This window comes from Microtus oregoni, unplaced genomic scaffold (genome assembly GCF_018167655.1).
Source record: "Microtus oregoni isolate MIOR12 unplaced genomic scaffold, Mior012 000022F_ref0000154, whole genome shotgun sequence".
Lineage (NCBI taxonomy): Eukaryota > Metazoa > Chordata > Mammalia > Rodentia > Cricetidae > Microtus > Microtus oregoni.
The window spans coordinates 16,663,212-16,688,920 of record NW_024543081.1 but is presented as its reverse complement, the minus strand read 5'-3'; the positions used below and the strand labels follow the sequence as shown (position 1 = coordinate 16,688,920).

Below are 25,709 nucleotides of genomic sequence, written 5' to 3'. Positions count from 1 at the left end.
GAATCTGTGAATGGCCCAGCAAGGGGAAGGCCGACCTTGCCTAGGCGATAAACCATGCTGCTCTGCCTTGGTCCTGCAGTGCCCCTGCCACCATTAAATGCAGGTCACAGAGAAGGGCTGCCTCCTTGGCACCCTGAGGACACCTGGCCCTCTATGCTGAGTTAAGCGAATGGGTTATTTCTTGCTAAAATCACATCACTTAAAGAGCCTGTAGAGTTTCATTTTTTCCTCGAAGAGACAGAATTTCACCCTGCATTCCGAAAACATTTGCTGAGCCCTACTAGCCAAGTCCTGCTTCCTCTGAGTGGCAGCTGGGGAAGCCCAACCCTCTGGCTCACTGGCCAGGCTTTAGTCCCAACCTCTGATAAGACTGTGGGGGAGCAGTGTCTCTTAAGTCTCTCCTGGGGTGCACACATAGGTGCAGTATCAGGGACAGGACAGGTTCTGACCACCGGGCCAAACCAAATCTCCCATGAGGTCCATTCACAGCCACACCTTCCCCTCCAACAAAACAGAAAGTAGGAAACAAGGCTGCCTTTTTAATTGCAATCAAATATGCTGTCTGAAGTCAGCCAGGGCCCCTGAGCCTGGCCAGAGAACCACCGTGCCACCTCGATGAGAGGATGGGAGCTGGGGTAAGGGTGGTTGGCTTCTTGCCCTCCTCACCACCTGTGCCTGAGGAGCCCAGAGTACTGTTTCCACTGTGGTCAGCCCAGCCTCTGGCTGCCTGCAGGAGGTGGGAGGCAAAGGGGAGGAAGGTGAGCCAGAGGCGGGGACCCCATTGCACACGCATGCAGACTTTCTCAATGTTTGATTTTGTTTGTTCTCCTCCTTTGCTAAAATGATCATAGTTGTGTGAAGCTGCTGCCAAGCCAGGGAGGGGTGGGACAGCACTACTGGACTGCAGCTTTCTGCTCCTCAGGTGTCCTGGGCCCAGCCTACTTCTGTATTTGGAACAGGAAGAGCCGCAGGTTAATGTTCTTGGCAGCCAGCAGCTTGTTGCACTCCACAGAGTCGATGATGGGCAGCGGCACATAGTCCGTCTCGTTGCTCTCATTGGTGAAGACAAAGTGGTAGATGACAGGACTGATCCTCACATCATCATATGGGCCCTTGAGCAGAAGAAAAGAACACTCCAGGGGCGCTGTGACCTTGCTCTTGAGGAGTAGCTGGAAGGAAAGTGTGCGCTTGCACGACAGGTTGGGGTTGCGCTCCGAGTCATTCACACGAGCCTTCAGGACCCATGTCTGGTTCAGTACTGTGAACCGTGGTGTTTCATAGTACAGGCGTGTGATGAAGTCATCAGTGCGATAAGGCCGGAACTGAACCTCTGTGGAGACAGACAGGGCCAGACAGCCAACTGTTAGTGCTGGGGAGGGCCAGGGGGTGGCGCCTTCCCCAACAGGCCAAGGACAGGCTCAGCCAGGGAGGAAGGCAACTTACCCAGATAGCGTGTTCTACTTGTCACAAGGTAAGTCAAACGCAATTATGGCAAATGGAAGTGCACATTTGGGGGAACAACTACAAACAGAATTAACACCAGTTAGCTGGAGAGTCCTGAGGCTGTGGGACATTAGGCCATGTGGCCCAGGAGTGGCCAACCCATAGAGCCACCCTCCTTACCCTCAGTCCCCTGTCCCCGAAGGGGCGGGGTAAGCAGACACACAGACAGGATACAGTTCTGAGAACAAGTGCACTTTATTGGTTCTGATACAAAGCTGCCAGAAAAGCCGGCAGGTGGGCAGATGGTATCTGGTCCTGCCCAAGGGGAGTGCCAAGTCCTTGATGTTGACTGTGATGTGGATTCTGCCCGGCTGTCTGTAGGGCTGTCGCTTAGCAGGCAGACCTGCCTTTGCAGTCCTGTGGCTGGCACGTCCTGCTGTGGATGTATGGGCTCTTAGGCAGCCAGTCCTTTTTTTGGGGACAGGTCTTCCCACCCAGCCTCTGCTGTAGCCACATGGCCTGGCCCACCCAGACCCTACAGGCCATGAGATCAGCCAAGGCTACTCTTAACCAAGGGCCAGAGTTTTCTGCTGATGCAGGCCCCTGGGCCCTTTGCATCTCAGGCCTGTTTGGGCTAGTCTAGGCAGCATGGCATGACTGACTGTCCAGGACTGCCCTGGGTGCTCTGAGCTGGCCACCTGCCGTAGGCTGAGCAGCAGAGGGAATGAAGTTTCCCCGAGTTGCCCCAGTATCAGCAGGTGCTTCTTGTTCTCTGGTACAAGTTGTGGTCTGGCTCCTGCTCCCCGACATGTTCAAAGTTGGTGGCAGATGCCTGGGAGCCATGAGATCCAGTGAGCATAGGCTCAGTCCAGTCTACTCATATGTAGGCATCCACTCCCAGTTCTACAGTCTGAGCTGAGACCCTCAGCTTGTTCTGGAGCCCTGTCCAAGCTTCTTGCCAGTCTTAGGAGGCCATGTGGCCTTCAGTGAACATCTGCAGACAGGACCTGACTTGATGGAATGCTCTTCTTGTTCTGTGCTCCAAAGGTAAGGCCCCCAACCTCCCAGACTGCCCCAAACATACCCAATTTTCTAGTTAGACCCAACACCCCAAATCTGTGGATCCCCATACAGTGAGGGGGGGTCATCTTGCCGGGGTGGTGGGCAGAGGCAGGGAGGACAGGTGGGAAGGACCTCTGTAAGAGCCATGCAGGTGCATCCCTCCTTCCGCTCAATCTCCAACCTATCTTCTTCCCCAAGACATCTTCCTGCCCATCTGAAGCTTTCCCAGAGCCTGGCCATCGGCGCAGCCTGTGCCCACTGCCCAAAGCCTACTGCCTCCCTGGAGCCTCTAGCCCCAAACAGTACCTGTGTGGCATGCAGGGGAATGTGGGGTGCCTCACCTGTGTAGCCAATCTTCTCAAAGCTGAGCAGGCTGAAGATGCTGTTGTAGAGTTGCATCTCCTTGCGGTGGCTCTGATCCATCTCATCTAGGATCTCCATCAACTCATTGCCTGTCTTGGTTGGGTGAGCACATGCAGCTTCATGCACTGTCAGCTCATGGAAAGGGCCATGCCACGGGCAGCCAATACGCTTGTACTTGCACTGTGTCACCCTGGAAGGAGTTGAGAACAGTGGTCATCTCTGTGGCTGGGGCAAATAGCCGTGCCCAGAAGTATTTCATAGGCTACTTCTGCCCAACCACAAGCCCTTCCCTGTAAGACACAATGAATTTTGAGCGCAGCCACTCAGACCACACGTAGGTATGTATGTGAAAGAGGCAGGGAAACTGAAGGAGAGAGAACTCTACAGCTTTTAGCCAACATGCCTCCTGTGTCCAGTACTGATGTCTCTCTGCCTAGAGGTGAGTGGCTCTTGACCATGATACATAGCCTCATTCTAGGAAAGCTCTTGGTGCCAGGGCCTTGCCAGGCAAGTGGTTGTTTCTATGTGCTGGGACTGGGTTGCCAAACAAGAGTTTCACTCAAACTTTCCAGAGCTTTCAAACTGATCCTGTTGTACTGGACTTTCTAAGGGTCTAGCCAATAGCCACCGAGAATTCTAGAGGATCACCATATTATCCAGAGAGCAACTAGTGTAGACCCTAACTGTCTTCTATTCAAAGGCATGCTCTCACCACCTGGGCCTACAGGGTTATTTCTGAGCTTGTGATCACATGTGTGATCACAAGGCCCCACCTTCACCATGGTTACCTGTCCTGGCATTCCTCTTTCTGGTGCCTCTCTAGGAGGGAGCGAGGGAACTGACGCAGACAGAAGCCACACTCTGAAGGCAGTTCGCTCACAGCTTTCTCCACGGCCAGGTTCCGGCAGCAGAGGCTCTTACTGATCTCACAACGACAGTTGGGACATGTGGCCTGCTCCTCCTTCAGCCGGGCATCTGCTAGTAGGTGGATAAAACAGCCAGCGCACATCAAGTGACCGTTAGTACACTGCGGAGAAGGAAAGGGAGGTGAAGCTCACAGTCCTGTGGATCCTTGCACGCACACGTGCCCACCCACACCTGCTGGGCTCAGCCAGAGCAGATGTCCTGAGGGATTTTAGGTGAGGAGAGTAGAGGAGTACCCACTGGTTCCCAAGTCTTGCTGGTATCTAACAAACACTGAGAGCTGCTTGGAGGGTCATGCTAGGATAGAGCTAACTCTGGTTTTGTCAAGAGCAGGTCCTTATCATGTCATGAGGGTCCTGGCTACATCTAAAGCAGGCCTGGATGGAAACTGACTTGACCACATCTGGGCTTGGAACCTGGCTTTTCCAGTTTTCCCATAAAATCCTGGTTTTTTGCTTGACCTGGCAGATCCGGATACCTAGCAAGCAGCTGTTCATGGGGGTCATGGTTGCTGCTGAAGCAGGCATGTTTCCCTTGGCTTCCAAAAGGCTGTTCATGTGGGGACTAGGAGTGGCTCAGGTTGAGATCAACCCTGGCCCCTCCATAACCAGCCCTTGCTGATAACACAGGTGAGAACCAGCAGTTGCTAGCACCCAGGGAGGGCGACTACCTACTGGGGTTGCTCCAGAGCCAATGGCACAAAGCCTATGGCAGGCAGGAGGCTAAGTTGGCTCAAGCTGAAGTTAGGTGGGACCTGGTACTGAGTTGAGCTGATATAAACGGGATCAGCTGGAGCAGACCTGACAGCTGGAGGTCCTTGCTTACATAGACAAAGACTGTTAGAACCTGGGTCTCTTACAGAGTCAATATACTCTGGGTATCATTTGGTACCATAGAAAATACTGGGTGGGTCGGGTTGGGCATGTGGCTCATCGATAGAATGCCTACCTAGCAAGCTTGAGGTCCTGGGTTCAATCCTCAGTATTGAAAAAAGAAAATTCTAGAAACAAAAAAAACTTGGATGGGTCGAGAACCCTATACCAGGGTGGGCTTCCACTATGAGAAAGCCCTCTCACACCATGAGGGACTCAGTGTTAAAGGGGAGACCAATAGCTGGGTATGGTAGTGCACACCTTTAATCCTAGCACTCGGGAGGCAAAGGTAGGCAGATCTCTGTGAGTTTAAGGCTGGTGTGGTCTACAGAGGGAGTTTCAGGACAGCCAGGTCTACACAGAGAAGCCCTGTCTTGAAAAACAAAAGAGAGAGAGAGAGAGAAACCAATATATCAGGCTACCATGCTGTGGCTGCTCTGTACAATGTAGTGTGCATTAGGAAAGAGACATAAGTAGTTACTGCCTGGCCACTCCAGGAGGCCCCATCTGCATAACTGTCAAGATTAATAAACCTTAGCTACCATCTTATCGCGTGCGTCAACAGGCTGTCTGATGGAACCTACATGCTGAAGACTGATGGTGACAGAAGTCTGATGCAGAACCCATGCCCACAGGGACACCATATATATCTATAGACAAACATAAGTTTGACTGAAAAATTAAAACATGCAACTATGAAGAGAGTAGCCTGGCTGATCTGGGCCTGGATGAAGAGGACATGGCAGAGGCCAGCCAGAATGTGGGCTATCTAAAATGGAGATGGAACAACCACTCTGCTGTGCCTACTCCAGGTCTGGAGCTGGGTATAGACGTGACAGGCGCTGACCAAGGGCCCAAGTCACAGTCCTCTTATACCCCATCTGCCTGGGGACTTCCTGGGACAGTGACTACTGTTCCTTCTGGAAGGCAGGAGCGAATACAACACAAAATTAAATGCTCATCTATTTCAGAGAGGCAATCTCAGGACACCCCCATAGAAGTGGGGTACGACCACATAGTATCCTCCAAGAACTCTACCCAGAACTGGGAGTGGTATAAGCTCAGAACTCAGGAGGCAGAGGCAGAACTGTTTAAAGTAAGATTGGAATACAAAATGACTTCTGGGCTACATACATAAGACCCTCTCTTAAAAATAACAGAAGTTCACCCAGCAAGACACCGGCACTAAGATACCCAAGGACCTTGCAGCCCCACCAATCCACGTGCACAGCTTGAGTCACTTTCTGGCAAGCTGCCTGAACTTAGAGGAAGCTCTGGGCTTCTGCGCTCAGGTCTACAGTCACTTTTAGGGTTTACCAGCCTGAGCAGAGGGGCAACAGCGTTTTTCCTGGCTGCAGCCTGCTCCTCTCAAGGTTTCTAAACCATGCAGTGGATAGCTGCTCTGAATCTCAGTCCAAGCAGACTTGGAAAGGAGTGCTGGGCCCCCTTAATGAGAGGGTAAGGCTGCCAATCCCATCACTGCTCTTCAGTATCACTCCTGCCCCCAACCGTGGAAGCCACCTAAGCCTGGGCTAGGTCTGGCCACAGGGCCTATTCTCCTGGGAATTCCAGACTCAGATCAACTCCATTCCCCAGGAAAGTTGTACCTACCCTGCTTTCCTCTGGGTCCCTCTAGGACTCTGGGGAAGTTTGCAAGGTCTAGGAAAAGTGAGGTGCCACAGCCCTGACAGTTGGGCTCTAAGTGGCAGAACAAGTCCCAAGATGTTCTCTGGCATACTGGCCCAACCAAAGTTCAAGGCAAACCCTCTTAGAGCCTCTCACCAGCCATCTTAGGGACGGTGTCTAGGTAAGCTGTACATAACGCACAAGTCTAGCACCTTCCCGTAACTTCCTGAGCAAGACCTAACTTCAAATATAGGTTCAGGGCAGCCACATTTAGCCTTAGCGGGAGAGATTGTGCCTATCCCCTAACTTGTGCCCACTGCCTATGCAGAAGCTTGACCACAGATGACTCCGTAGTGGCAGTTTCAGTGCCTAGACCCCTCCAGAAACTGCTCCTGCAATGGCCAGGCCAGGCAAACTCTGGACTCACACCCAAGAAAACACTGTACGTCTTTCCAGGCCCTCTGGTGACAGATACTGACTTGGCGCTCACTTTGAGCTCTGCCCTCATCCTATAGGTCACCAATAGCATGATCCTGGACTTATCGTCTTCTCTCTGTTGGTCTCAGTTTCTTCCTGGGCACAGGATGAGGTAGGAGAGGCAATGTGTTGTAGCAAAGCTTGACACTCAGATTACAGCAGCCTCAGAACAAATGCCACCTCGGCAGTTATCCATGTCAAAGCCTAGAGAGCTCCATCTCCATGGGGCTAAGGTTCTAGGCTCCTTTAAATTGTCCAGAAACAGTCATTTGCTGCTCCTATACTTGCAGGCCAGCACCCAGCCCTTCCATCTACTGACCTGCAGGCAATTCACATGTGCTCAGACTGTGCATCTATACAAGGGCAGGAGTGTTCTATTTGAGCTGGGCTCTCCTTTGGGTGAAAGGAGATAGGTGGAATAGCTATGCTCACAGAGAAGCCCTGCCCCTGAGCCATAAGCAGGTCTTAGAAATGGGTTCTCTACAACTTATAGTTGGTTACAAGTTCCTTGTGGTCAGTCAGTCTCTTTCAAGCCTAGAACATAGTCCTCAAAAACATAGGGGGCACAAAATATTATGATGGTACCCAGATCCATATGAACAGTCTACCCTCCTGCTCAGGGCATCATGTACTCACAGACGCTTGACGTAAGTTACTGGTACCCAAACGCACTAATACCAAAGTGCTGCTCAGTCACCTGGAGACTCTTTTTCTCTAGAGTCTTCCATGGTGTCTTGGATGCAGGTAAGGAATCAGGGCTAGTGGCACCTTGAGGATTGACCCAGTTTCTTGAACTTCCATAGCCAAGCATGGCCTGAGCAGAACTGGCTCCTTGTCCATGGGTACACAGCCAGTGCGACAAGACCGTTCTGCTGAGGCTAGAGTTGAAATTCTAGGTTAGCCATATTCATGATTCAGCTAGGCTCCAGCAAAGTGTAGTTTTTACTCAGAAATGAACACCGCTTAGATTTAAAAGTAACTCAAAATAAACTATCAACACACACACACACACACACACACCCCAAAATCCAAAACAAAAAGCCTACAGTTCTTCCTTAGATCCTAAGCAGACCTATTCCTGCCTCAAAGAACAAATCAGGGGCCACAGAGTTGGCTCAGCAATTAACAGCACCTGCGCTGGCTCACAGTCATCTATAAGTCCTGTTTCAGAGGATCTGAAGCATTGTTCTGAACTCTGTAGGCACCAGGCATATACATGGTACATATATACACATGCGGGCAAAACGCTCATGCACATAAAAATAAAGGAGGAAGAGGGTGAAGGAAGGATCATCATTGCCAGTGCCAGAGGATGCCAGGCCATGTGTGTGATAGCCCCAGACACCAATCAATCTCAGAAGGGGGCCTGGGCAGAGGTGGGACAAATGTTCTCTGGACTTCTTCTCAACCAGATATTCAGTCTCTCATACTCAGAGGCAAAGGCAAAAGCAGAATATATCAACCATCCTCTGGGGCAGAATAGGAAAGGAAGAGAATCCTTGTCAAAGGGAGAACAGAGGGCCAAAGATGGGTTTTGTTAGTCAGGCCAAAGAAGAAGCAAAGAGGCAGGTAGGGACGTGGAGAAAGCAGCTCAAGTGGAAAACATGTAAACTGGGCAGTGGTGGCGCACGCCTTTAATCCCAGCACTTGGGAGGCAAAGGCAGGTGGATCTCTGTGAGTTCGAGGCCAGCCTGATCTACAAGAGCTAGTTCCAGGACAGGAACCAAAAGCTATGGAGAAACCCTGTCTCGAAAATAAAAAAAAAAAAAAAAAGTGGAAAACATGTAGAACAATGAAACAGGTTCCTGGTCACAGAAAGTGTCTGGGCCCCTATCAGATAGAGCTGGATTCACTGTGTTCTATGTCAGAGGCCCACTTAAGTGATCCCTCAACTCAAAGGTTTTTAAAGGGTGGGAAGAAGGAGCAGTATCTTTGCCAGATGCAGCGCAAAGAGGCTGAGCCTGGTTGATACCCACGGTCAAGGCTGGGTCTATCTTACAAAAGTCCATTCTGAGCTGTCTGTGAAGGGCTGTAGCGGGAAAGCTAGGGGAAGTAGGTCAGGGCACAGGCTACAGTTGCAACTTCTCAGGCTGGGACTCCCACAGACAAGGCACTTACAATGTGTAGCTACTGACTGGTTACATTGCCCTCTGGCCTCATGAGTACATCCAGAACAGGGAGACAGCACAAACTGCCTGTCCACCTGCCCAGGTTGGACTAGCCACAAGTTCTTATGTGGGTTTCCCTCCAGCCTTCATGCCACCTACCAGGCACCTGTCATAATGCCTGCCTTACTTTGGAAGGGCCCACCCTAGACTCGGGAAGGTGGCTACACATCTTGCTAGGCCAGTTGCCCAGGATATACCTAACACCCACACAGAGAACATCAAAGCATGCACCTGTTGTACCTGCTGCAGGACTTGACACAGGCCCCAGGGATAAGAGCTACTTGGTGGACGGCCTTGGTTAGACAACCTGAGCAAATTTTCTAGTCTGTGATATGTCAGCGTATGAGTATGGGCCATGGGAATTGGCCCTGCAGGTCCTAAGGCTATCTTAGGACTAGGTGGATGAGCCCACATACATACCCTGCTCTTGTCCACTTCCCAGTGTTTCCTTGGCAGCACAGGTGGTATATGGATAATGCACTCTCAAGTTACCACACACCCAGCCAACTCCAGTGGCCCATGGGGTTTTCCCCACAGTCCAATGCCTGCCATAGCGTGGTTACCCACTTTCCACTCCAGCAGAGCATTTAAGTCAGCTCCCAGGATGCACAGCACGGATGGGGCCACCTGGAGCCATGTGTTCTGCTGAGGTCAGGCAAATATTGCCAGCGAAAGTTGAAGGTGGAAACTGGTCTAAAGAGATGGACAGCCCATCAACACGGGTTAGACAAGAAGGCTAGCGGAAAACACAAGAGCTGAGCTCAGGCGGAGGTGGTGACCAGCAGTGGATCCTGGCCAGGGATACTGACACCTGTACTCAAATCCTAAGACTAGGGAAGAGCCCTGAAGAGGCCTGCCTGGCACCTTGGTGGGGACAGCAACAGGACCCTCCAGAGCTGTACTGCACTGGCAGGAGACTCTGGTAACACTCGAAGATGCTAGGAAATGTCCTTCCTTCCTCTCGCTGAACTCCCATTTTACAGATCTGTGTGCAGGCAAAGTTCGAACATTCGCCCCAAGGCTCTTCCAAAATCCCATATTCTAGAGAATTCTCCCAGCCTTTCCAGGTGACAGGGGACCATCTTTGCTCTAGGTTATTTACCTACACAGAAAGGAGATGGGAAGGGGGCTAGTGGCAGAGCCTGGAGATCAATGTCAACGCCCACAGCTCCTCTGGGTCACCAAGGGCGCCCACCTTCAGTCTGGGATGGTGCCTCCACTCAGGCCACTCTATCACACTTCCTCAGCAGCCCAATCACAATCCTAACCTAACACAGTGTAGACTGGTTTGAACCAGCCAATCTCATTAGTTACACTGGGCAGAAGCACAACGGTGGCTCTCTGTGTAGACCAGGAGCCAATATCATGTGGTCTATCACCATGCCAGGAACAACCAAGAAACCCCTGAGACCCTTGGGACTCCCTTCCACTGGCTCGTCTTGCTGGACTCTCACTCACTCCTAGTTAGGGAAGAGTTCTTTCACTAAGAAGGACCAAGACGCCAAGACAAGAAAAAAAAGGTTGTGAGCAGGTTCTGATGGCTCCTAACACGAGAGGTGACTGGTGCTAGAACCGGCAGCTGTGGAAAGGCATAACACCTAGGAGGGTGAGTGTCCATTCAGGTCCCTGGAATCCCCCCCAACACACACCAACAACCTCAGGCCAAGACAAGAACGTAGAGATCCAAAAGGTAGGAAAATAGCTACACAGACTAGACCTATGCTGGCTCTCCGCCAGGGGCTCGCTCTAAAGCAAAGCAGGGAAACAGGCCTCACCAGCCACTTTCCGCTACTCTAAGTACAAAGAAAGCTGACAGAAGCCGGGAACTGAGGGGCAAAGAGACCAGGGGATGGTGGGCAGACACTTCTCACTGAACCGGAGGCCTGCTCTTTTACTTGCGAGAGGGTATGTTAGGCCCACAGACAACAGTACCCTGGGTCCTACTGGCGCACTTGGGTCTTCAGATGGGAAAGGCGAGGACAAAGTTCTATGCAAGGACAACCTTGGAGGCCAGTTTGGCATGGGTGAGATGGGCCTGAGTAGGAAAACTGGCTAGGTTGGGGCAGGAGAAAGTACCAAAAAAGCAGGTGGCTTCACCTAGGTTAGGCCTGGGAAGGGATGAGAGGCCCTTCCTTCCTCCAGTTCTTCAGAAGGACACGGGGCTTCACTGGGCAGAAAAGGAGGTATACTTTAGTAGTTCAGGCATGGAAGGATTTTGGGGGGGTGTGGCTGCCAGAATTGGAGCCCTATCTCCACTTAAGCAGCGTCTTCCTCCAGGGGGTCTAGAAGTAAGGGGCAGTGTTGATGAGGAGTAGGAATGGCGGGCGGGCACCTGTTCATAGCTCTCTGCGAGGTCAGCGGAATGGGAGCTGGAATATGTCAAGGGGGACACCCTGGAGGAAGCAGAAGGTGCAAACAAGGAATCTAAGGAGGAGAGCAGAAATTCAGTCGGGGAAGTAAAGGGGACCGTAGAACACGGAAAATGAGATTCAGAGCAAGAAAAGGCAGGAGCCTCGAGACGGGAGCGGGGCTTCGCGGGCCTGTTAGGTGGATGTCTGGGTAGAAAAGGGTTCCCGGCCACCGGCCCCAGGCCTCCAGGCGACGCGGCGCCGTGCCGGGCCGGCGGCCCTACCTGGTACACGGAAGCCTTGGGCAGGTCCAGGCACACGGTGCAACACAGCACCGAGTACAGCCGCTCCTCCAGCTTCCCGCTGCCCGCTGCCACCGCCGCCGCCGCCGCCTCGGCCGCCTCGGCCGCCCGCAGCCGCTTCTTGGGCGGCGCGTCAGGGTCGCCGGCCGCCTCTTGCAGCTGCCGAGCGCCGGCCAGGCCCGCCTCGTCCGGGAGCCCGGGCCCCGCCGCCTCGCCCAGAGCCGCCGCAGCCGGCCCCGCGGCAGCCCCAGGCCCGGCCCCTACCCCGACCCCGGCCGGCACGGCACCCGCGGGCCCCGCAGCCGGGCCACCCCCGCCGGCCTCCTCGGCGCCGGACATCGCGTCCGGCCGGCCCGGCGGGCGGGTGCCGGCGCGCTCGCCGGCTGGAAGTTAGGGTCGCCGCGCGCCCCTGCCGGCTTCTCGCTGCCGCGGCGACCCTGCAACCTGCCCGCTGCGCCGCTGCCTCAGTGGGCCTGGCCCGCGCGTCGGCCCGCAGCCGTCCCGGCCACCAACCCCGGCGCGGCCGCCATCTTTGTTTTCGCTGCGGACCCCCCCCCACGCCACCGCCCCCTCGTCCTCCTGGTCACGTGTGCTCAGCGCAAACCAATGGTAGCGCCGCGAGGGGCTAGACGATGTGGTGGCCACCGCCAATGGACGAGCGAGAAGGCCGGAGGGCCCGCCCACTGTAGAAGGTGAACAGAAGGAGGTGGGGTCCAGGAGGCTGGAGGGGCGAGGGGTGACGGGGGCTGAGGAGAGGGGTGCGTCCCTGGAAAGGTACAACCCGCTCTGGGGTCGGGAAAAACACCGAGACTTTTACTCCTTGAGAGTGCAAAGCGCCCCTAGACTCCCATGTCAGGGTGTGCCTGTGCCATTGTCCACCGAAATTCGGGCTTCCGTGCGCCAGGCTCTGGCCTAGCTGCCTAGAGTGGAAGGGCACTAATTGGAAAAACCCACTGACGACCACACTTGCGCGACGGGATAAACGTCGACAAGACACCAAGTACCAGAACAGAGAAGGACTGGGTACACTCTAACCCACCCCTCGGCCCAGCCCCGGGATTGGAGGCTGAAGAAGGGTCCATAGAGGAAAGTGTGGTTCTTAATTTCTAAGACATGGCTTGTACACACAAGAGGGTGGCAAACAGGTAGTAAGCAAATCAGTCCACAGAAGGGATGTGCAGTTCCCGGGAATCGCTGACGTACAACCCGCTTCTGCCCTTCACTGCGGCAGCCACCAGCTTGTGAAGGTCACTGCCCCAGAGGGCCACCTGCCAGGTCCACCAAGGATATATGCAAATCTACCATGTCCCAGGAAACCAAGACCCAAAAACTGCTGTGTCTTTTCAGCATGGAGTCTCTCTCTCTTTCTTTCCTTCTTTCTTTTTTTGATACAGGGTCTCACTGTATGTAACACTGGCCATTCTGGAACTCAACTTCTGGAAGCCAGTCTGGCCCAGAACTCACAGACATGCGCTTGTCTCTGCCTCCCAACTGGTATTAAAGGCCTACACCACCATGCCTAGCACACTGCGGTTCTCTTGGCAAGTCTGCCAGAATGCCAAGGTGAATAATGCCTTTTATTAGTTAAAGCACATTGCCCCTTCTTTACTCGGGGAAATCAGCTGATACTCTAGAGGCCTTAGGAAGCTAGCTCAAGAATAAGCAGATTCCATACTCCTGTACATTCCTAAGGTTTATTGAAAATCTGGCCTCTGACTCACAACCGTGTTCCTCCCAGAATCAGGCCCCAAATGTGCTGAAGACTTGTTGCATTCTGGTTTAGGCACGCTTCCACACATGCATGACCAGAGAAGGGCAAGCACCCAAGCTCTGCCCCTGATTGGTGAAAGTACAGCAGGCTCCCTTCAAGAGGGAGGCAAGCCTGCCCCTAAGAGAGAGGCTCTAGATGTAGGCCAGTAGGAGGGGAAGCAGTACCTGGAACAGAAGCCCTGCCTTGCTGTCAGCCCCACGGTCTCACTCCCACTGCAGACGCTGTGTGTGCAGGGCCCGGCAATAGGCCCAACTGCCTGCAGCCAGGGCCCAACGACAGACATCCTCCTTTGGCAACAACAGCAGCCTGTCCACTTCCAGACGGCTCAGGAGACCTGCCACGCCCAGCATGGCACCCCCCCACATCCCGTAAGTGTTGGCGGTGAAAACAGCTACGATAAGGATGGTCACTGCCACCACCAGCAGTACCGCCTGCCCAGCCACAGAGCACCCTTCAGGTCCAAGGTGGTCACCAGCCACTGCCAACACCATGCCTCCTCCCAGAAGCAGATTGGCAGAGGAGCGGTCCCCATTCACCCAGTGAAAATCGAAGGCCAGGAGAGGTAGACCGATGACTGTGGCAACCCAAGCTCCAGCGAGACAGTCTTCATGTGTGCTCAGTCCCGGGGCCAACATCGTGATGGCAGCAAAGGTCTGCAGCAGGAAGCCAGCAGCAGCTCCTCGACTGGACTGTTGACACGGGGAAGGCAGACATGTTAAGGAGCCAGGAGCCACCCTTCTAAAAAGGAAAGAGTTTGAGGCTGTCGAGGAGACCGAGGCTCATATATGCCTCCCACCACCCTCTTTTAGTGCAGGGATCTTTCTACATAGTCCGGGAAAGCAAGACTATTCACCTGTACAGAGCTCACCGCTGCCTGCAGAGACACCGCTGCCAGCACCAGGTGGGACAGGACGGTACTCCACTCACTCCTGGATTTGGAGACCATGGCACCTTGAACAGCAGTGAGTTTGAGGAGATCGGAAAGGGGGCTTCGGATTTGGAGAGAAGAAAGCACAGAGGCTGGTGACTTGGAGTCCTTAGTGCCGCTCTTCAGGAATCTCAAACTCCAGAGACCTATGAGTAGACATCAGGATAGATTCAGCCCCAAACTTCTTGGAGCTCTGAGGTCACTGGACTCACCTGCAGGGAAGAAAGACTAATTTACAGGGGAAGGGGAGTGGGAGTGGAATCCTGGCGCCCAAGCGAGGTACTCGGAACAGCAAGATGCGCAGTCCCGTTCTGTGGCCGGGACCTAGTCCTTAGCGCTTGGAGAGAAACGGTCTTCCACGTCCGGGCAGGGAAGCAGCGGCAGCACAGGCCAGCCCGAGACAGCGGGCAGCACCTGGCGACACCGAGCCGATGGTCGGAACCTGCCCACAACAGTCAGCCCCGCCTCCTAGCCCGCCTCCTAGCCCGCCCTCCGGCGGCGCTGACCCGAGCAGCCCGCTTACCTCCACCAACGAGAGGAGCTCCGGCTAGAGCGGTGGGGCGGGGCCTGCGGAAGGCCGAGGGAGGCTCTGGAGGGGTGGGGCTGGGAGGGTGGAGGTCACTACCAGAAGATGTTCACCGCAGGTTTGTGTTCTACACAGGGTCTCTCTGTGTAGCCCTAGCAGTCTTGGAACTTGCTGTAGAGACCAGGCTGGCCTCCGACTCACAGAGATCCGCCTGCCTCTGCCTCCCGAGTGCGGGGAGTTAAGGTGTGCGCATAGGCTTCAAGACAGGTTTGCTCGTGCACCGGGTTGGTGAAGGGTCCGGGATCCGAGGCGGGGATGTAGGCGGGGCTTCCGAAGAGTAGGTTCGGACTGAGAGAAGAGAGGCGGCGCTTCGAGGGGTCTGGGCGGAGCCGCGAGGCGGGGCGGGGTGAGGCTTCGAAGGAGGGTTGCTTGGCTGTGGGCGGGGCGAGGTGATGCTCGAGGGGGAGGTCTGGGCGGGACTGGGTCGGGCTCCGGGGGAGGGGTGGGATCTGGGCTGGGCTACCGGAGGAGGAGAGGTTGTACACCTGTGCACCGAAAGCTGTTGCAAGCGTACGCGCGTACCTTGGTGGGGATCTCCACGCAGTGCGGGCCAGGATTCCTAAAAGAGGCTAGACAACCGTTAGACCTCTGTGCGCCCACTATTTTGCGAAATAGGGATTGAAAAACGCTTGACAGGGTCTTAAGGAGAGGTTTTGCAGTTCCCCGCGGTCGCCCGTCAGTGTGCACCCTCCGCCCGCGGAAGATCGTCCGTGGGGGCGGCCGCCGCGAGCATGCGCATGGGCACTGCGGCGGGAGGGTGCGGAGTCCTGGTGCGGGGACGCGGGGCGGCGCGAAGCGGTGCTCTCTGCCGCCCCGCGCCCCCATGTACGCCTTTTACTCTCTGCTCATCTACATCTTCTACAGTCTTTTTCGCAGGGATGGCGGGGCCGCGGCGGCCGCGGACCCCAACGACCCCACCCAGGTGAGCGGAGTGGGCCTGCATCGCGGTTGGTTACTACCATCACCCTGAGATCTGGTCGTGGCCGACCTGTGCAGCTTATGTCCTTAGGCGCCAGCGCTAGGAAATAGGGCTGTTCCTAGACCAGTTTTTTTCTCTATCTAGGTGTTGGGGTCATAAACATCAGCCCAAACCCCTTAGCCCATATCAGAAGGGAAAGCCCCACATGCTGCCAGCACCCTCACTGACGCCCCATACTCTCTTCCCAGAGGAGCAGTGGTAAACCTAGGGGTCGTCGCCGCCCCGATCAGTTCACATCAGAGCTCTGGACCGAGCTGAACAGCCTGGCGGGTAGGTGCATGCAGAGGAGCTGCTGGGGAAGGGTATTGAGGGAGCCCTGAAGTTGGGGTACTGAGAGAGAAATATTAGCCTCCAACTAGTGTTATGGAATGCCTCTTCCTTCCACTACTTGGCCTCGAAGGCTGCTCCAAATCTGAGGATGGTCAGAAAGGAGCCGAGGGTGGAGCACCTGAGGTGTCTCTGGAAGAGGCACTTATGCGCCTTGCTGAGTTCCTTTCCCTCCAGTTGGGGGCAGAAGAGAGCTGTGGGACGCCTCCTGACCCGGGCAAGGTGAGCACTCGGCTCCAGCCTTTCCCCAACTTCTGTCCTTCTCACATGCCCAACTCCTCTGCTGATTCTTACCTCCTGCACAGCCTGGTGAGGTCCCCCCGCTGTTGACAGTGACAAGTCAGCTCTTGGCCCTTCTGGCATGGACACGGAGCCCCAGGGGGAGGCAGGCCCTGCTCCAGGGGACACAGTCAGCCTGCCCAGTGCAGTCTTCCACTCTAGATGGTTTGTAACGGGTACCACCGTTTGTGGAGGGAGCTGGGTCTATCAGAATCGGCTCTGTTCTCTAGGCCAGACGTTTCTGTACTTGTAACTGGCCTCACTGTGGCTCCTTAGGGTCCCTGTCACAAGAAGAGAGCTCCTCTCAGCCCACTCCCATCCTGGATGAGGTACCAGGGGATGAAACCCAGGAACTGCAGCCTCCCCAGCTGGAGGAGGAACAGAGAGCTTGGCAGCGGCTGGAAGAGCTTATTCTTGGACAGGTAAGAGAATCAAGAGCAGCAGGGACTGGGTGGGTGCGAGACCCAAAAAGGAATGGCATCCTGTCCCTGACTCCTCCGCAGCTGGAAGAGCTGAGACAGCAGCTGGAGCAGCAGGAAGAAGAGTTGAGCAGGCTGCGCCTGGGAGTGGTGAGGCTATTGGGGTGGGCTCAGGAGACAGACTGAGAAGTCAAGGGAATGCCAGGTGCATCCTGATGGCATCCCTCTCTGTCAGGGGGCGACAGATTCAGAGAAAAGAGTTCAGCATCTCACACTGGAGAATGAAGCCTTGAAACAGAGTTTGAGCCTTACTCGGGAGCTCCTGCTGCACTGGGGCCCTGGCCCCCTCTCCAGAGCTCCACAGGTACTCCGCTGTTTGGCTGCATGGTGTCTGCAGTCCAGGCTCCTGTACGCCTGGTATCCAGCTACAGTACTTAAACCTCCTCAGGACTTTGTGTGTGCTTTAGTAGGGGCCCATCTCTAACTACGGAGAAACTCCGAGACAGTCTTTGTAGGGTAGCTGCATCAGTGAGGCTGATGCTCATAGAAGACACCCCCCCACCCCATTCTTGGTCTCTTTGAGTAACCTTAGGAGAACAGAGAGTCTGGGACAGGGAGCCCTGCACAGAGTCGGTTACCATGGCTTTCGTCCTTCTTGCCACTATTGATCTGGCCTTTCTGTGTGTGAAATGGAGCTACAGGATACCCTTTCCAGAGTTTCCATGTGGCTCCCACTCTCCTATAGGAGGAGGCAGGGGCTCTGTTGGAGCTGCAGGGACAGCTTCAAGAAGCCCAAGACACCACAGAAGCCCTCCGAGTCCAGGTGGGCTAGGGGACCTAGGGATAAGGGGGGCTGTGATGCTGGGAGGTGACGTCTGGGGCAGGGCCTGGTGCCTGTTTCCTCAGTGACTGAAGTGGGGTTGGGAGGGACAGCTGGGAGTCCAGGAGATGCAGCTGCAGGGCCTGCGAGGGGCCCTCCAGCAGCTCCAGCAGGAGACAGAACAGAACTGCAGACAGGAGCTGCAGCAAGTTCATGGACAGCTGGCAGGTAAGGGCTAGGAGAAAATGGTTTGGGAAATGCTCTGGAATCTGTTCTTTTCCTCTCAATGGCCTTCCTCTTCTAGGACTTCGGGCACGGATGGCCAGCCTTCGTCAGGGCTGTGGGGACCTCCGAGGACTGGTCAGCACCTTTACCCAGAGTTGTCAGGGCTCTCTGAGTGAGGCCCAGGGCCAGGTCAGGAACTTTCCTCTCCTAGTACCTTCTCTATGGGGAGCCTCTGTTATTGTTTCCCCCTTTCTGTCCCTCAGGAGCTGTCTGTACTAGTGGGTCAGTTGTAAGCACTTAGATCAAAATAATTTCTGAGTGGCCCAAAGTGTCCTCATTTGTCTCTTTCTTTTTTCTTTTTTTAGGGGGTAGAGGGTAGTGGTTGCAAGACAGGGTTTCTATGTCGCCTTGATTGTCCTGAAACTCACTCTGTAGCCCAGGCTGGCCTTGCACTCAGAGATTTGCTGCCTCTGCATCTCAAGTGCTCATGTCTGGGCTGTGAAAACTGGCAGTTGCTGAGAAACCTGGAAGGATAGATGAGAGAATGAATGAATATTTTTGTCTATGGTCCCTAGATTCTATCTCAGATTCACTGAATGATGCCCACAGGAGTCCATACCCACTGAAAGTTGTATGGCACCACAGCTGGTCATATCGCTCTCAGCACCCCACTTCACTTGACATTGCCCTGGCAACTGTTCTTGTTTTCCTCACAGGTATCCTGGGCCCTTGGGGCTCTGTCAGCAGGAGGGGCTAGGACTCAGCTTCCAGAGGGGCAGCAGGGCCCCCCAACTGGATGCTCAGGGCGGCTTTTGGAACTCAAGGGTAAGATTGGCTTTGGGAGTGGAGCAGCGATGACTACAGGATGGAAGAAGAGGAGCCAATCTGCTGGTGTGGTCCCCAATGCAGGGAATATCCGTGTGCTATGTCGGCTGAGACCAGCTGAAGGAATACCTTCTAGCCTGGTGAGCGTGGAGCCTGGACAAGGGGGCACCATCACCACCTGCTACCGAGGGCGCCAGCACCGCTTTCGCCTGGATTGGGTCTTTCCTCCAGATGCCAGCCAGGAGGAGGTGACAGCCACCTTTGCATCTGTTCTGACCCTTCTTCAGAATCCCCTGGGTCCAAAAGAGGCCCGTTCCCTCTTCCATGACTGGCTAAGTACTTAAAAGGTGGGAGGCTGGGCTCCATCAGGGAAGGGAGCCTCTGAAAGTCCTTGAAGGCAGGAATGGCTTCCAGCTGAGCCTGTCCAAGGTGAGTTACTGTTTGTGTAGAACTGGCTGCAGGCATGGATGGGTACCACAGTGGTGAAGACATGGCTTCACTGACACACACCCTTCTTATGATCCAGGCTCTATCCATCTGTGAAGGCAGAACTTCTTGCTTTGTGGACCTAAGGCAGGTTAGGTGGGAGCATAGGTGATGAGCGAGCAGGGCAGCTGCCAGCCCCAGTGCTCTCCCCCACTGCCTGCTCCAATCAATCCTGCTCTTCCCTCTTCTCTGGCCAGACATCAGTGGAAAAGCAGTCTACCCCAACATGCTTCACACATGGTCTCTACTTGCACATAAACTGTGTTGCTGGAGTCTCTGGGGCTGAGGTGGAGGCTCAGAGCTGAGAAAGGATTAAGTTAGGGCCAGAGCTGGCAAAGAAGACCCAGACTGCTCTGGTCTCAGAAACGGTATTATGTAGTGGCTGGCAGGGGTAGACCCACCACTGACTGACTTCCCATCTCCTGGCCTCATCTCCCGTCTCAAACTGCAGCCATACACAGCTCCCTTCACTTTTTATTGTACTCTGGGCAGCCTGGACTGGGTCCTCAGTCTAACAGACTGGACCAAAGGTATCTCTCAGGAGGTTCCAACCGGTATTCCTCGCTTTTGTACCACCCAGTTCTGAACTTTTTATCCTCACTCTGGCAATTCTAGAGTTTGTTTATATGATCATCCATCAAGAAAGACATCAATCAGAAATGACAGCCACACCAGGCGGTGGTGGAGCACACCTTTAATACCAGCACTTGGGAGGCACAGGCAAGCGGATCTCTGTGAGTTCAAGGCCAGTCTGGTATACAGTGTGAGTTCCAGGACAGCTGCACAGAGAAACCCTGTCTCAAAAAGCCAAAAAAGAAAAAAAAAAAAGAAGAAATAGAAATGACAGCCGCTCAATCTCTAGGGACCTTCTAATATGAAAGTTGGCCAAGTGGGTACTCAAGGCTATTAATTGTGTCTACAACAGTTCTGTCCGACACTGTGAATGTTTTAGCCCCATTGTCCTATATCTCTTTCAGTCTCTATTTCTCAGAGCTTGAGTTCCTATAGTCTTGCCTGGTGACTACCCCTATACTCACAGAGACCCTCTTGACCTTTTAAGTTTTGCTTTTTTGAGACAGGGTTTCTGTGTGTTGCTCTAGCTGTCCTGGAACTCACTCTGTAGATGTGTAGATCAGGCTGTGTTTTGGTTGTTGTTGTTTTTTAGATAGGGTCTCACTGTGTGCCTCTGGCGGGCTTGGAATTAGTTCTGTAGACAGGCTGGCCTTGAGTGCAGAGATCTGCCTGCCTTTGCTTCTTGAGGGTTGGGATTAAAGGTGTGCGCCACCATTTCCTGTTTAGGTTTATTCTTTTCTTGTCAAGTACTACTCAGGTTCTCCAGCACACATTTCCATTAGCTGCTATAGAGGAATGACCTGGAAAAGCGTAGAAAAGATGATTAGTACTTGGCTTCTAGTTGCCTCGGGTTTTAACCTGGAAGTCCAGCCCTGGCATCTGAGCTCTTGACCACTGCCCCCAGGACCTCCTAACTGGTCCCCAGGCTTCTACATCCTCTTCCGGAGTATCAGTTTTGTTATGTCCTTACCCCACTAATTCCTAGTGCACCTGCTGTAGGAAGGAAGGGGAGCCACTTCTCAGGGGAGTCACACTTTTCCCACTTTCAGGTCTTGAATAGGGAAACAGGGAAGAGCTAAGGACACTTCTCTCGCCTGTTTTATGTCCCTAGGTCTTCAGGCAGCTAGAGCCAGCAGTGCTGTCTTGCCTCCAGGGGTACAGTGTCTGCATCTTCACTTATGGTCAGACTGGGACTGGAAAAACCTACAGTATGGAGGTGGGTTGGAGTTCACACTTGGGGGTGGGAGGTGGGGGAGCCTCGGGGGTTTGTATGAGAGTCCAATGTGGCAACTGCACACTGTCCTCAGGGCCCACCTGAGGACCCTGGCATAGCTCCTAGGGCACTGCAGTTGCTGTTCCGGGAGATGGGGACTGGAGGGCACCACCATGTGACCCTCAGCATGGTGGAGATCTACAACGAGGCAGTCAGGTCAGGGATGCGTGAGCGGCCTTTTCCTTGCCCCAGGGTTCTGCAGCCACATTTAGAGCCCAGAGACCTAACCCGCCCTTTCTTACCAGGGACCTCCTAGCTACAGGGCCTCCAGAGCGCCTGGTTGTGAGGCAGGGACCTGCAGGGCAGGGAGGAATTCAAGTGGCTGGCCTCACGCACTGGGACGTCCCTAACCTGGAAACCCTGCACCAGGTAAGGCTGCCCTCTTCAGGGCCCCTGTCTGCTTCCACCTGGGGGCAGAGACCACATCCCCCCCCCCGCTGATACACACACACACACACACACATATATATATATCTCCAGATGCTGAGTCTGGGGAGGAGCAACCGAGCTACGGCAGCTACTGTCATGAACCAGCACAGCTCACGCTCCCACGCCCTAGTTACGTTGACTTTGCGCTCAGCGTCTCCATCTCGTGCCCAGGGTAGCACAGGTACCACTGATTGTGCTTAATTTAAATCCTGCTGGGTTTCCAGTTAACTAGAGGTCTCCATCCACATCGGTTTCATTTGAACCGGCAGGCACACTGCACCTGGTGGACCTGGCAGGCTCCGAGCGTGTGTGGAAAGCAGGGGTGGCCAGCCCGCTGCCGAGAGATCCCAATGGCGCCCGGCGCCTGCGGGAGGCCCAGGCAATCAACCGCTCTTTGCTGGCGCTAGGAGGAGTGATGGCCGCGCTCCGAGCTCGGCGGCCGCACGTACCTTTCCGAGACTCACAGCTTACACGCCTGCTACAGCCGGCGCTTGGCGCCGGCACCACCGCAGTGCTGCTGCTGCAGGTGGGTTCCTGGGTTGGCTCAAACCTGAGGCACTGCCCACCAGAGCTATGTATGAGTGTCTCTCTCTTGTAGATCTCAACGAGGACCGAAGATCTTGGGGAGACAATCTGCTCGCTCAAATTCGCTGAGCGAGTGGGTCAAGTGGAACTGGGACCAGCCCGACGCCGTAGAGCCCCACGCTCCGGAACCCCTTCTTCTCTCAGTACTGACACCCCACTCACTGGGACTTCCTGCACCCCTACACCATCTCCTGGCAGCCCTCCAAGTCCCAGCCCCAACTGCTGTTCTGGCTTGACTCTAGAGCCTCCAGCGGACCTGCCTCCGTAGATCTGGGTCAAAGCCCTTAGGACTGGTCTTGGGATGGGAACAAACCTCTGCTGGCAGAGGCAGCAGTGAAGTTCCTATACCCCATCTTCCAGGTCAACCTCTTTTGTCTTTTTTTTTTTTTTTTTTTCAACTCAGGCCCTAGCTGGCCCCCAGAATCCTACAGTTTCTCCCTTTGCCTTCTTGATCTGGCCAGGGACTGTCGTGCTCGGAGAAAGGTTTGCCTCCACCCTTCCACCCCCAGCTGGGCCGCAGGCCCTCAGCTCTCACCTTATCACCATTTGCCCTTATCACAGTCCTCAGCGGGGGATCCGGAGCTGCAGGAACCAGACCCCAGACCAAGTGGTTTCCCAACTCACCACCCTGCCCCCAATATCAGACTTGGAATTAAAGCCTTGTAAATTCTTTTACTGTTAATTTCTCCCCTACTTCCACCACCCCAAATCATGTAGGGTCCAGATTTCATTTCCTAACCCTCCCCCCAAAAGGTGCTACCTCCTACCCAGGCAGCTGAGGGGTGGGGGAAGACTTGAGAATGGACCCACTTTTGGCTCGCCCTCCCCCAGCCTGGAGCCAAGAAGGCGCGGTGACAGAGGGATGGCTTAGATGGATGGCATGACAGAGTGGGATAAAGGGGAAGATGCCCCACTCTAGGCTGAGCGCTGCCTCTCCAGACCCCGTCCCTGTGTGTGGGAGAGTGATTGACCAGACCTGTCGTGTCTAGCAGAGGCAAAACCCTTTCTGGAGTAGCCCAATTAAAGTTATGGGTTTTCAGCAATGCCGTGCCTGGTGTTTTAAAGCTATTGCTGTGGACATGCTCCTAACTCTGGTCTCCATCAAAATGGTACCCAGGGGTAGAAGGGAGAAGCAGCCCCTGCCTGCCTCTAACGATTACAGGCTGTGCCAGGAGAGCAGCCAGCCGGGGGCAGGAGCAGCCAGGTCCCAAGGATGGCTGGCCCACACATCATAGATGCTCTTGTTGGGTGGTACTCCCTGGAAGAGGGAATCTAGATCACAGAGCAGGTCCGGGGATCCTTGGGATTCAGTACCTACACTCCAGTAGGCTGGGCTGGTTGAAGACGGGCACTGGGGACAAGAGGTGGGAGGTAGTGTGGCCAAGGGCACTACTACATTGGGAGTGTAGATGGGCAAGTAAGAAGTGGGTAGCTGTCCCCACAGGGAAGCTCTGCACCCCCTGCTGGACATCCCCATGGGATCTTGGGAACCCTGAAGTAAGTGAACTGGCCAGGTGCCTTGCTCTGGGGAAAGAGAAGGCCTGATGACTTCCCCTTGGGAAGTCTCCCCCTCTATTCTTGTGGGCCCAGGAAGGGAGCAGAGGGGCCACAGAGGCTTCTCAGTGGAGTTACGGGGCACAGTACACATCTCTTCTTCCCCCTTGGAGCTGGTACCTGCCTGAGCTGAACTGCTCTGTCCAGCTAGTGCAGGCTGCTGGGGCTCTGTCGATCCTTTCCCGGGGTCCGCTAGCAGGGACTGGATGCTGAAACCGTCCCTGGATGGTGGTGGGGGACTGGGCGGCCGGTAAGGCCGGCCGTGGAGCACGAAGGGGCTCAGGTCCTTGACGAAAGCTCTGCGTGTGCCCCGGGTCTGCCATCGCCGGCACAGAGCAGTGTTCTGAAGGCGCAGCGCCTCTGCTGGGATCAGGTTCACATCCACCGCCCAGAAGTTGCCCTTGGCCTGGGGCTTTGCAGGGTCCTTGGGCACCTAGAGAGTAATTGGCTTGGGTGTGACTATCCCACCCAGAGGGTCAGGGTTTCCACGTCCACCCCACACCGCTCCCAGAGTTTGACCATAGACCACCCTACCTTCCGGAAGCACCGGTTAGAGGAAAGGTTGTGGCGGATGGAGTCCTTCCAGCCTTCGTAGTCGTCCCTGAAGAAGGGGAACATTGCCTGGACCTGATGGATGATCTGAAAGTAGGCAGTGTTTGGCGTGGTGAGCCAGGGATAGCAGTGCCCTCTCCTTCCCCCCACAGCCGGCAGCAGGGCACCTCTTCTCAGGGAGACAGACCTCTGGGCCCGAGGGCAGCAGAGTGTGTGGGGGTTGTGGAAGAAGGGTCTTGAAAAGAGTCCCCGAGTCACTGGCAAGGATGAGTGGACTAGGTAGAGGCCGCACGCGCGAGCCTGGGATAGGTGTGACCCACCAGCATGAGGGATCCTCTCACCTGGGCCAGCTTCAGCCTGCGGGAAGGTGCTGCCTGAATTACCAGAGCGATCATGGCCAAGTAGGTGTAAGGGGGCTTGTCATGACGCAGGTATCTCTTCTTCCTCCTCTTGGGGGGAGACTCTGCCTTTGGAGGCCTCTGATGAGAGGTGTTGCAAGACATCACGCAAGGAAAGCGGCCCTGTGTGGGGGTCTGACCTAACAGGGGGCTCAGGGCAGACCGACTGTAAGTCGAGGTGGGGTCCCAGTCTGAGGCCATGCTGGGACAGGCAGGCCAATCCCTTCTTTATCATTCTGATGGAAGGGGGAGGAGTGAGGAGGAAGAGGCTGTGGGGGAGGGGAACATGTGAAGGGCTTCCACAATTAGCAGGTTTCAGTTAATCTTGGAGGGAAGGGCAGAAAAGATTCCCGTTGGGACTTTTGGTGGCCTCCTGAGGTCAGTCTCCACTCCCAGGTTGCATTTGGGTGCCCGGGCATCCCCTATAACCTGAAGGAAAAGCCCTTGACAAAGGTTTACCCCCCCCCCCCCCCATACCTTATCTGCTTGGTCAGGTCCCTAACTCCCATTTAACAGATGGGAAGTGACTTCCCCAGCCAAATTACCCTGAGGGACAAGGGGAATTCCCGGGATTTCACGACAAAGTAGTCAAAAGAAGCCACGTCCTAGGTAGGGGGTCTACAACCCGGGACTTGATGGGGGGTGGGGCGGACAGATGAGGAGATGGATTGTGGGACGACTTCCTGGGCCAAAAAGGCCTAGAGCTTGTGCCCTTAAATAACGCGAGGAGAGACTTGTTATTTTTCCAGGGGTAAGGAATAGGAGCCCATGTGGGCCCTACCTCTTCCTGGACATCGAACTGGTGGCTCTACCCTTTGGGCTCAGTCACCATTTGTGTTCTAAATGTTACCCAAGTTCTCCTGGCTACTACCCTGGGAGGTTTGCAATGAGGGTCTGAATCACCGCACTGACAGCAGAAGTTGGTACCGGAACCAATGGTCCCAGATCGACATCAACACTAAACACTTTGAGATTCCACCTTTTGGATAGAGACCTTTGCTGGTGCCGAGGAAGGCACCGTCATGAGTACAGGAGGGAGCCGGGGCACGTGTGTAGGATGAACGCAGTGGGACTTCTCCCGACTATCCTACCGCTGGCTAAGTTAGGATCTTATC

General features: G+C 54.8%; 3 protein-coding genes across 11 annotated transcripts; 1 reads left to right on the top strand and 2 right to left on the bottom strand.

The window, feature by feature from the left end:
* Positions 1-522: 522 nt before the first annotated feature.
* On the bottom strand, positions 523-15,549 carry Cyhr1 (cysteine and histidine rich 1). 8 transcript variants are annotated; one of them, XM_041672020.1, is made up of 4 exons: positions 14,210-14,722; positions 3,657-3,895; positions 2,847-3,058; positions 523-1,330 (listed from the first exon to the last, which is right to left on the bottom strand). In XM_041672020.1, exons 1-4 carry the CDS (start codon positions 14,300-14,302, stop codon positions 939-941), a joined length of 936 nt encoding a protein of 311 aa, XP_041527954.1. In that variant the 5' UTR covers positions 14,303-14,722; the 3' UTR covers positions 523-938. The 8 variants fall into 8 exon arrangements, with proteins under 8 accessions (XP_041527954.1, XP_041527946.1, XP_041527948.1 ...); XM_041672012.1 differs by lacking the exon at positions 14,210-14,722 and adding an exon at positions 11,568-12,148; XM_041672014.1 differs by lacking the exons at positions 523-1,330; positions 2,847-3,058; positions 3,657-3,895 and adding exons at positions 13,266-14,045; positions 14,808-15,158; positions 15,393-15,549 and having other exon boundaries at positions 14,210-14,430.
* Kifc2 (kinesin family member C2) lies at positions 15,329-22,483 on the top strand. Of its 2 annotated transcripts, XM_041671998.1 has the most exons (19): positions 15,329-15,380; positions 15,735-15,792; positions 16,038-16,119; positions 16,250-16,398; positions 16,482-16,620; positions 16,732-16,877; positions 16,959-17,024; positions 17,110-17,238; positions 17,620-17,697; positions 17,808-17,922; positions 17,999-18,108; positions 18,636-18,744; positions 18,829-18,992; positions 20,915-21,019; positions 21,111-21,232; positions 21,322-21,445; positions 21,557-21,686; positions 21,775-22,031; positions 22,104-22,483. In XM_041671998.1, exons 4-19 carry the CDS (start codon positions 16,324-16,326, stop codon positions 22,356-22,358), a joined length of 2,124 nt encoding a protein of 707 aa, XP_041527932.1. In that variant the 5' UTR covers positions 15,329-15,380; positions 15,735-15,792; positions 16,038-16,119; positions 16,250-16,323; the 3' UTR covers positions 22,359-22,483. The 2 variants fall into 2 exon arrangements, with proteins under 2 accessions (XP_041527932.1, XP_041527931.1); XM_041671997.1 differs by lacking the exon at positions 15,329-15,380 and having other exon boundaries at positions 15,505-15,792.
* Positions 22,484-22,962: 479 nt separating this feature from the next.
* Foxh1 (forkhead box H1) lies at positions 22,963-24,795 on the bottom strand. The gene is made up of 3 exons (XM_041672021.1): positions 24,538-24,795; positions 24,179-24,283; positions 22,963-24,077 (listed from the first exon to the last, which is right to left on the bottom strand). Exons 1-3 carry the CDS (start codon positions 24,793-24,795, stop codon positions 23,247-23,249), a joined length of 1,194 nt encoding a protein of 397 aa, XP_041527955.1. The 3' UTR covers positions 22,963-23,246.
* Positions 24,796-25,709: the final 914 nt, after the last annotated feature.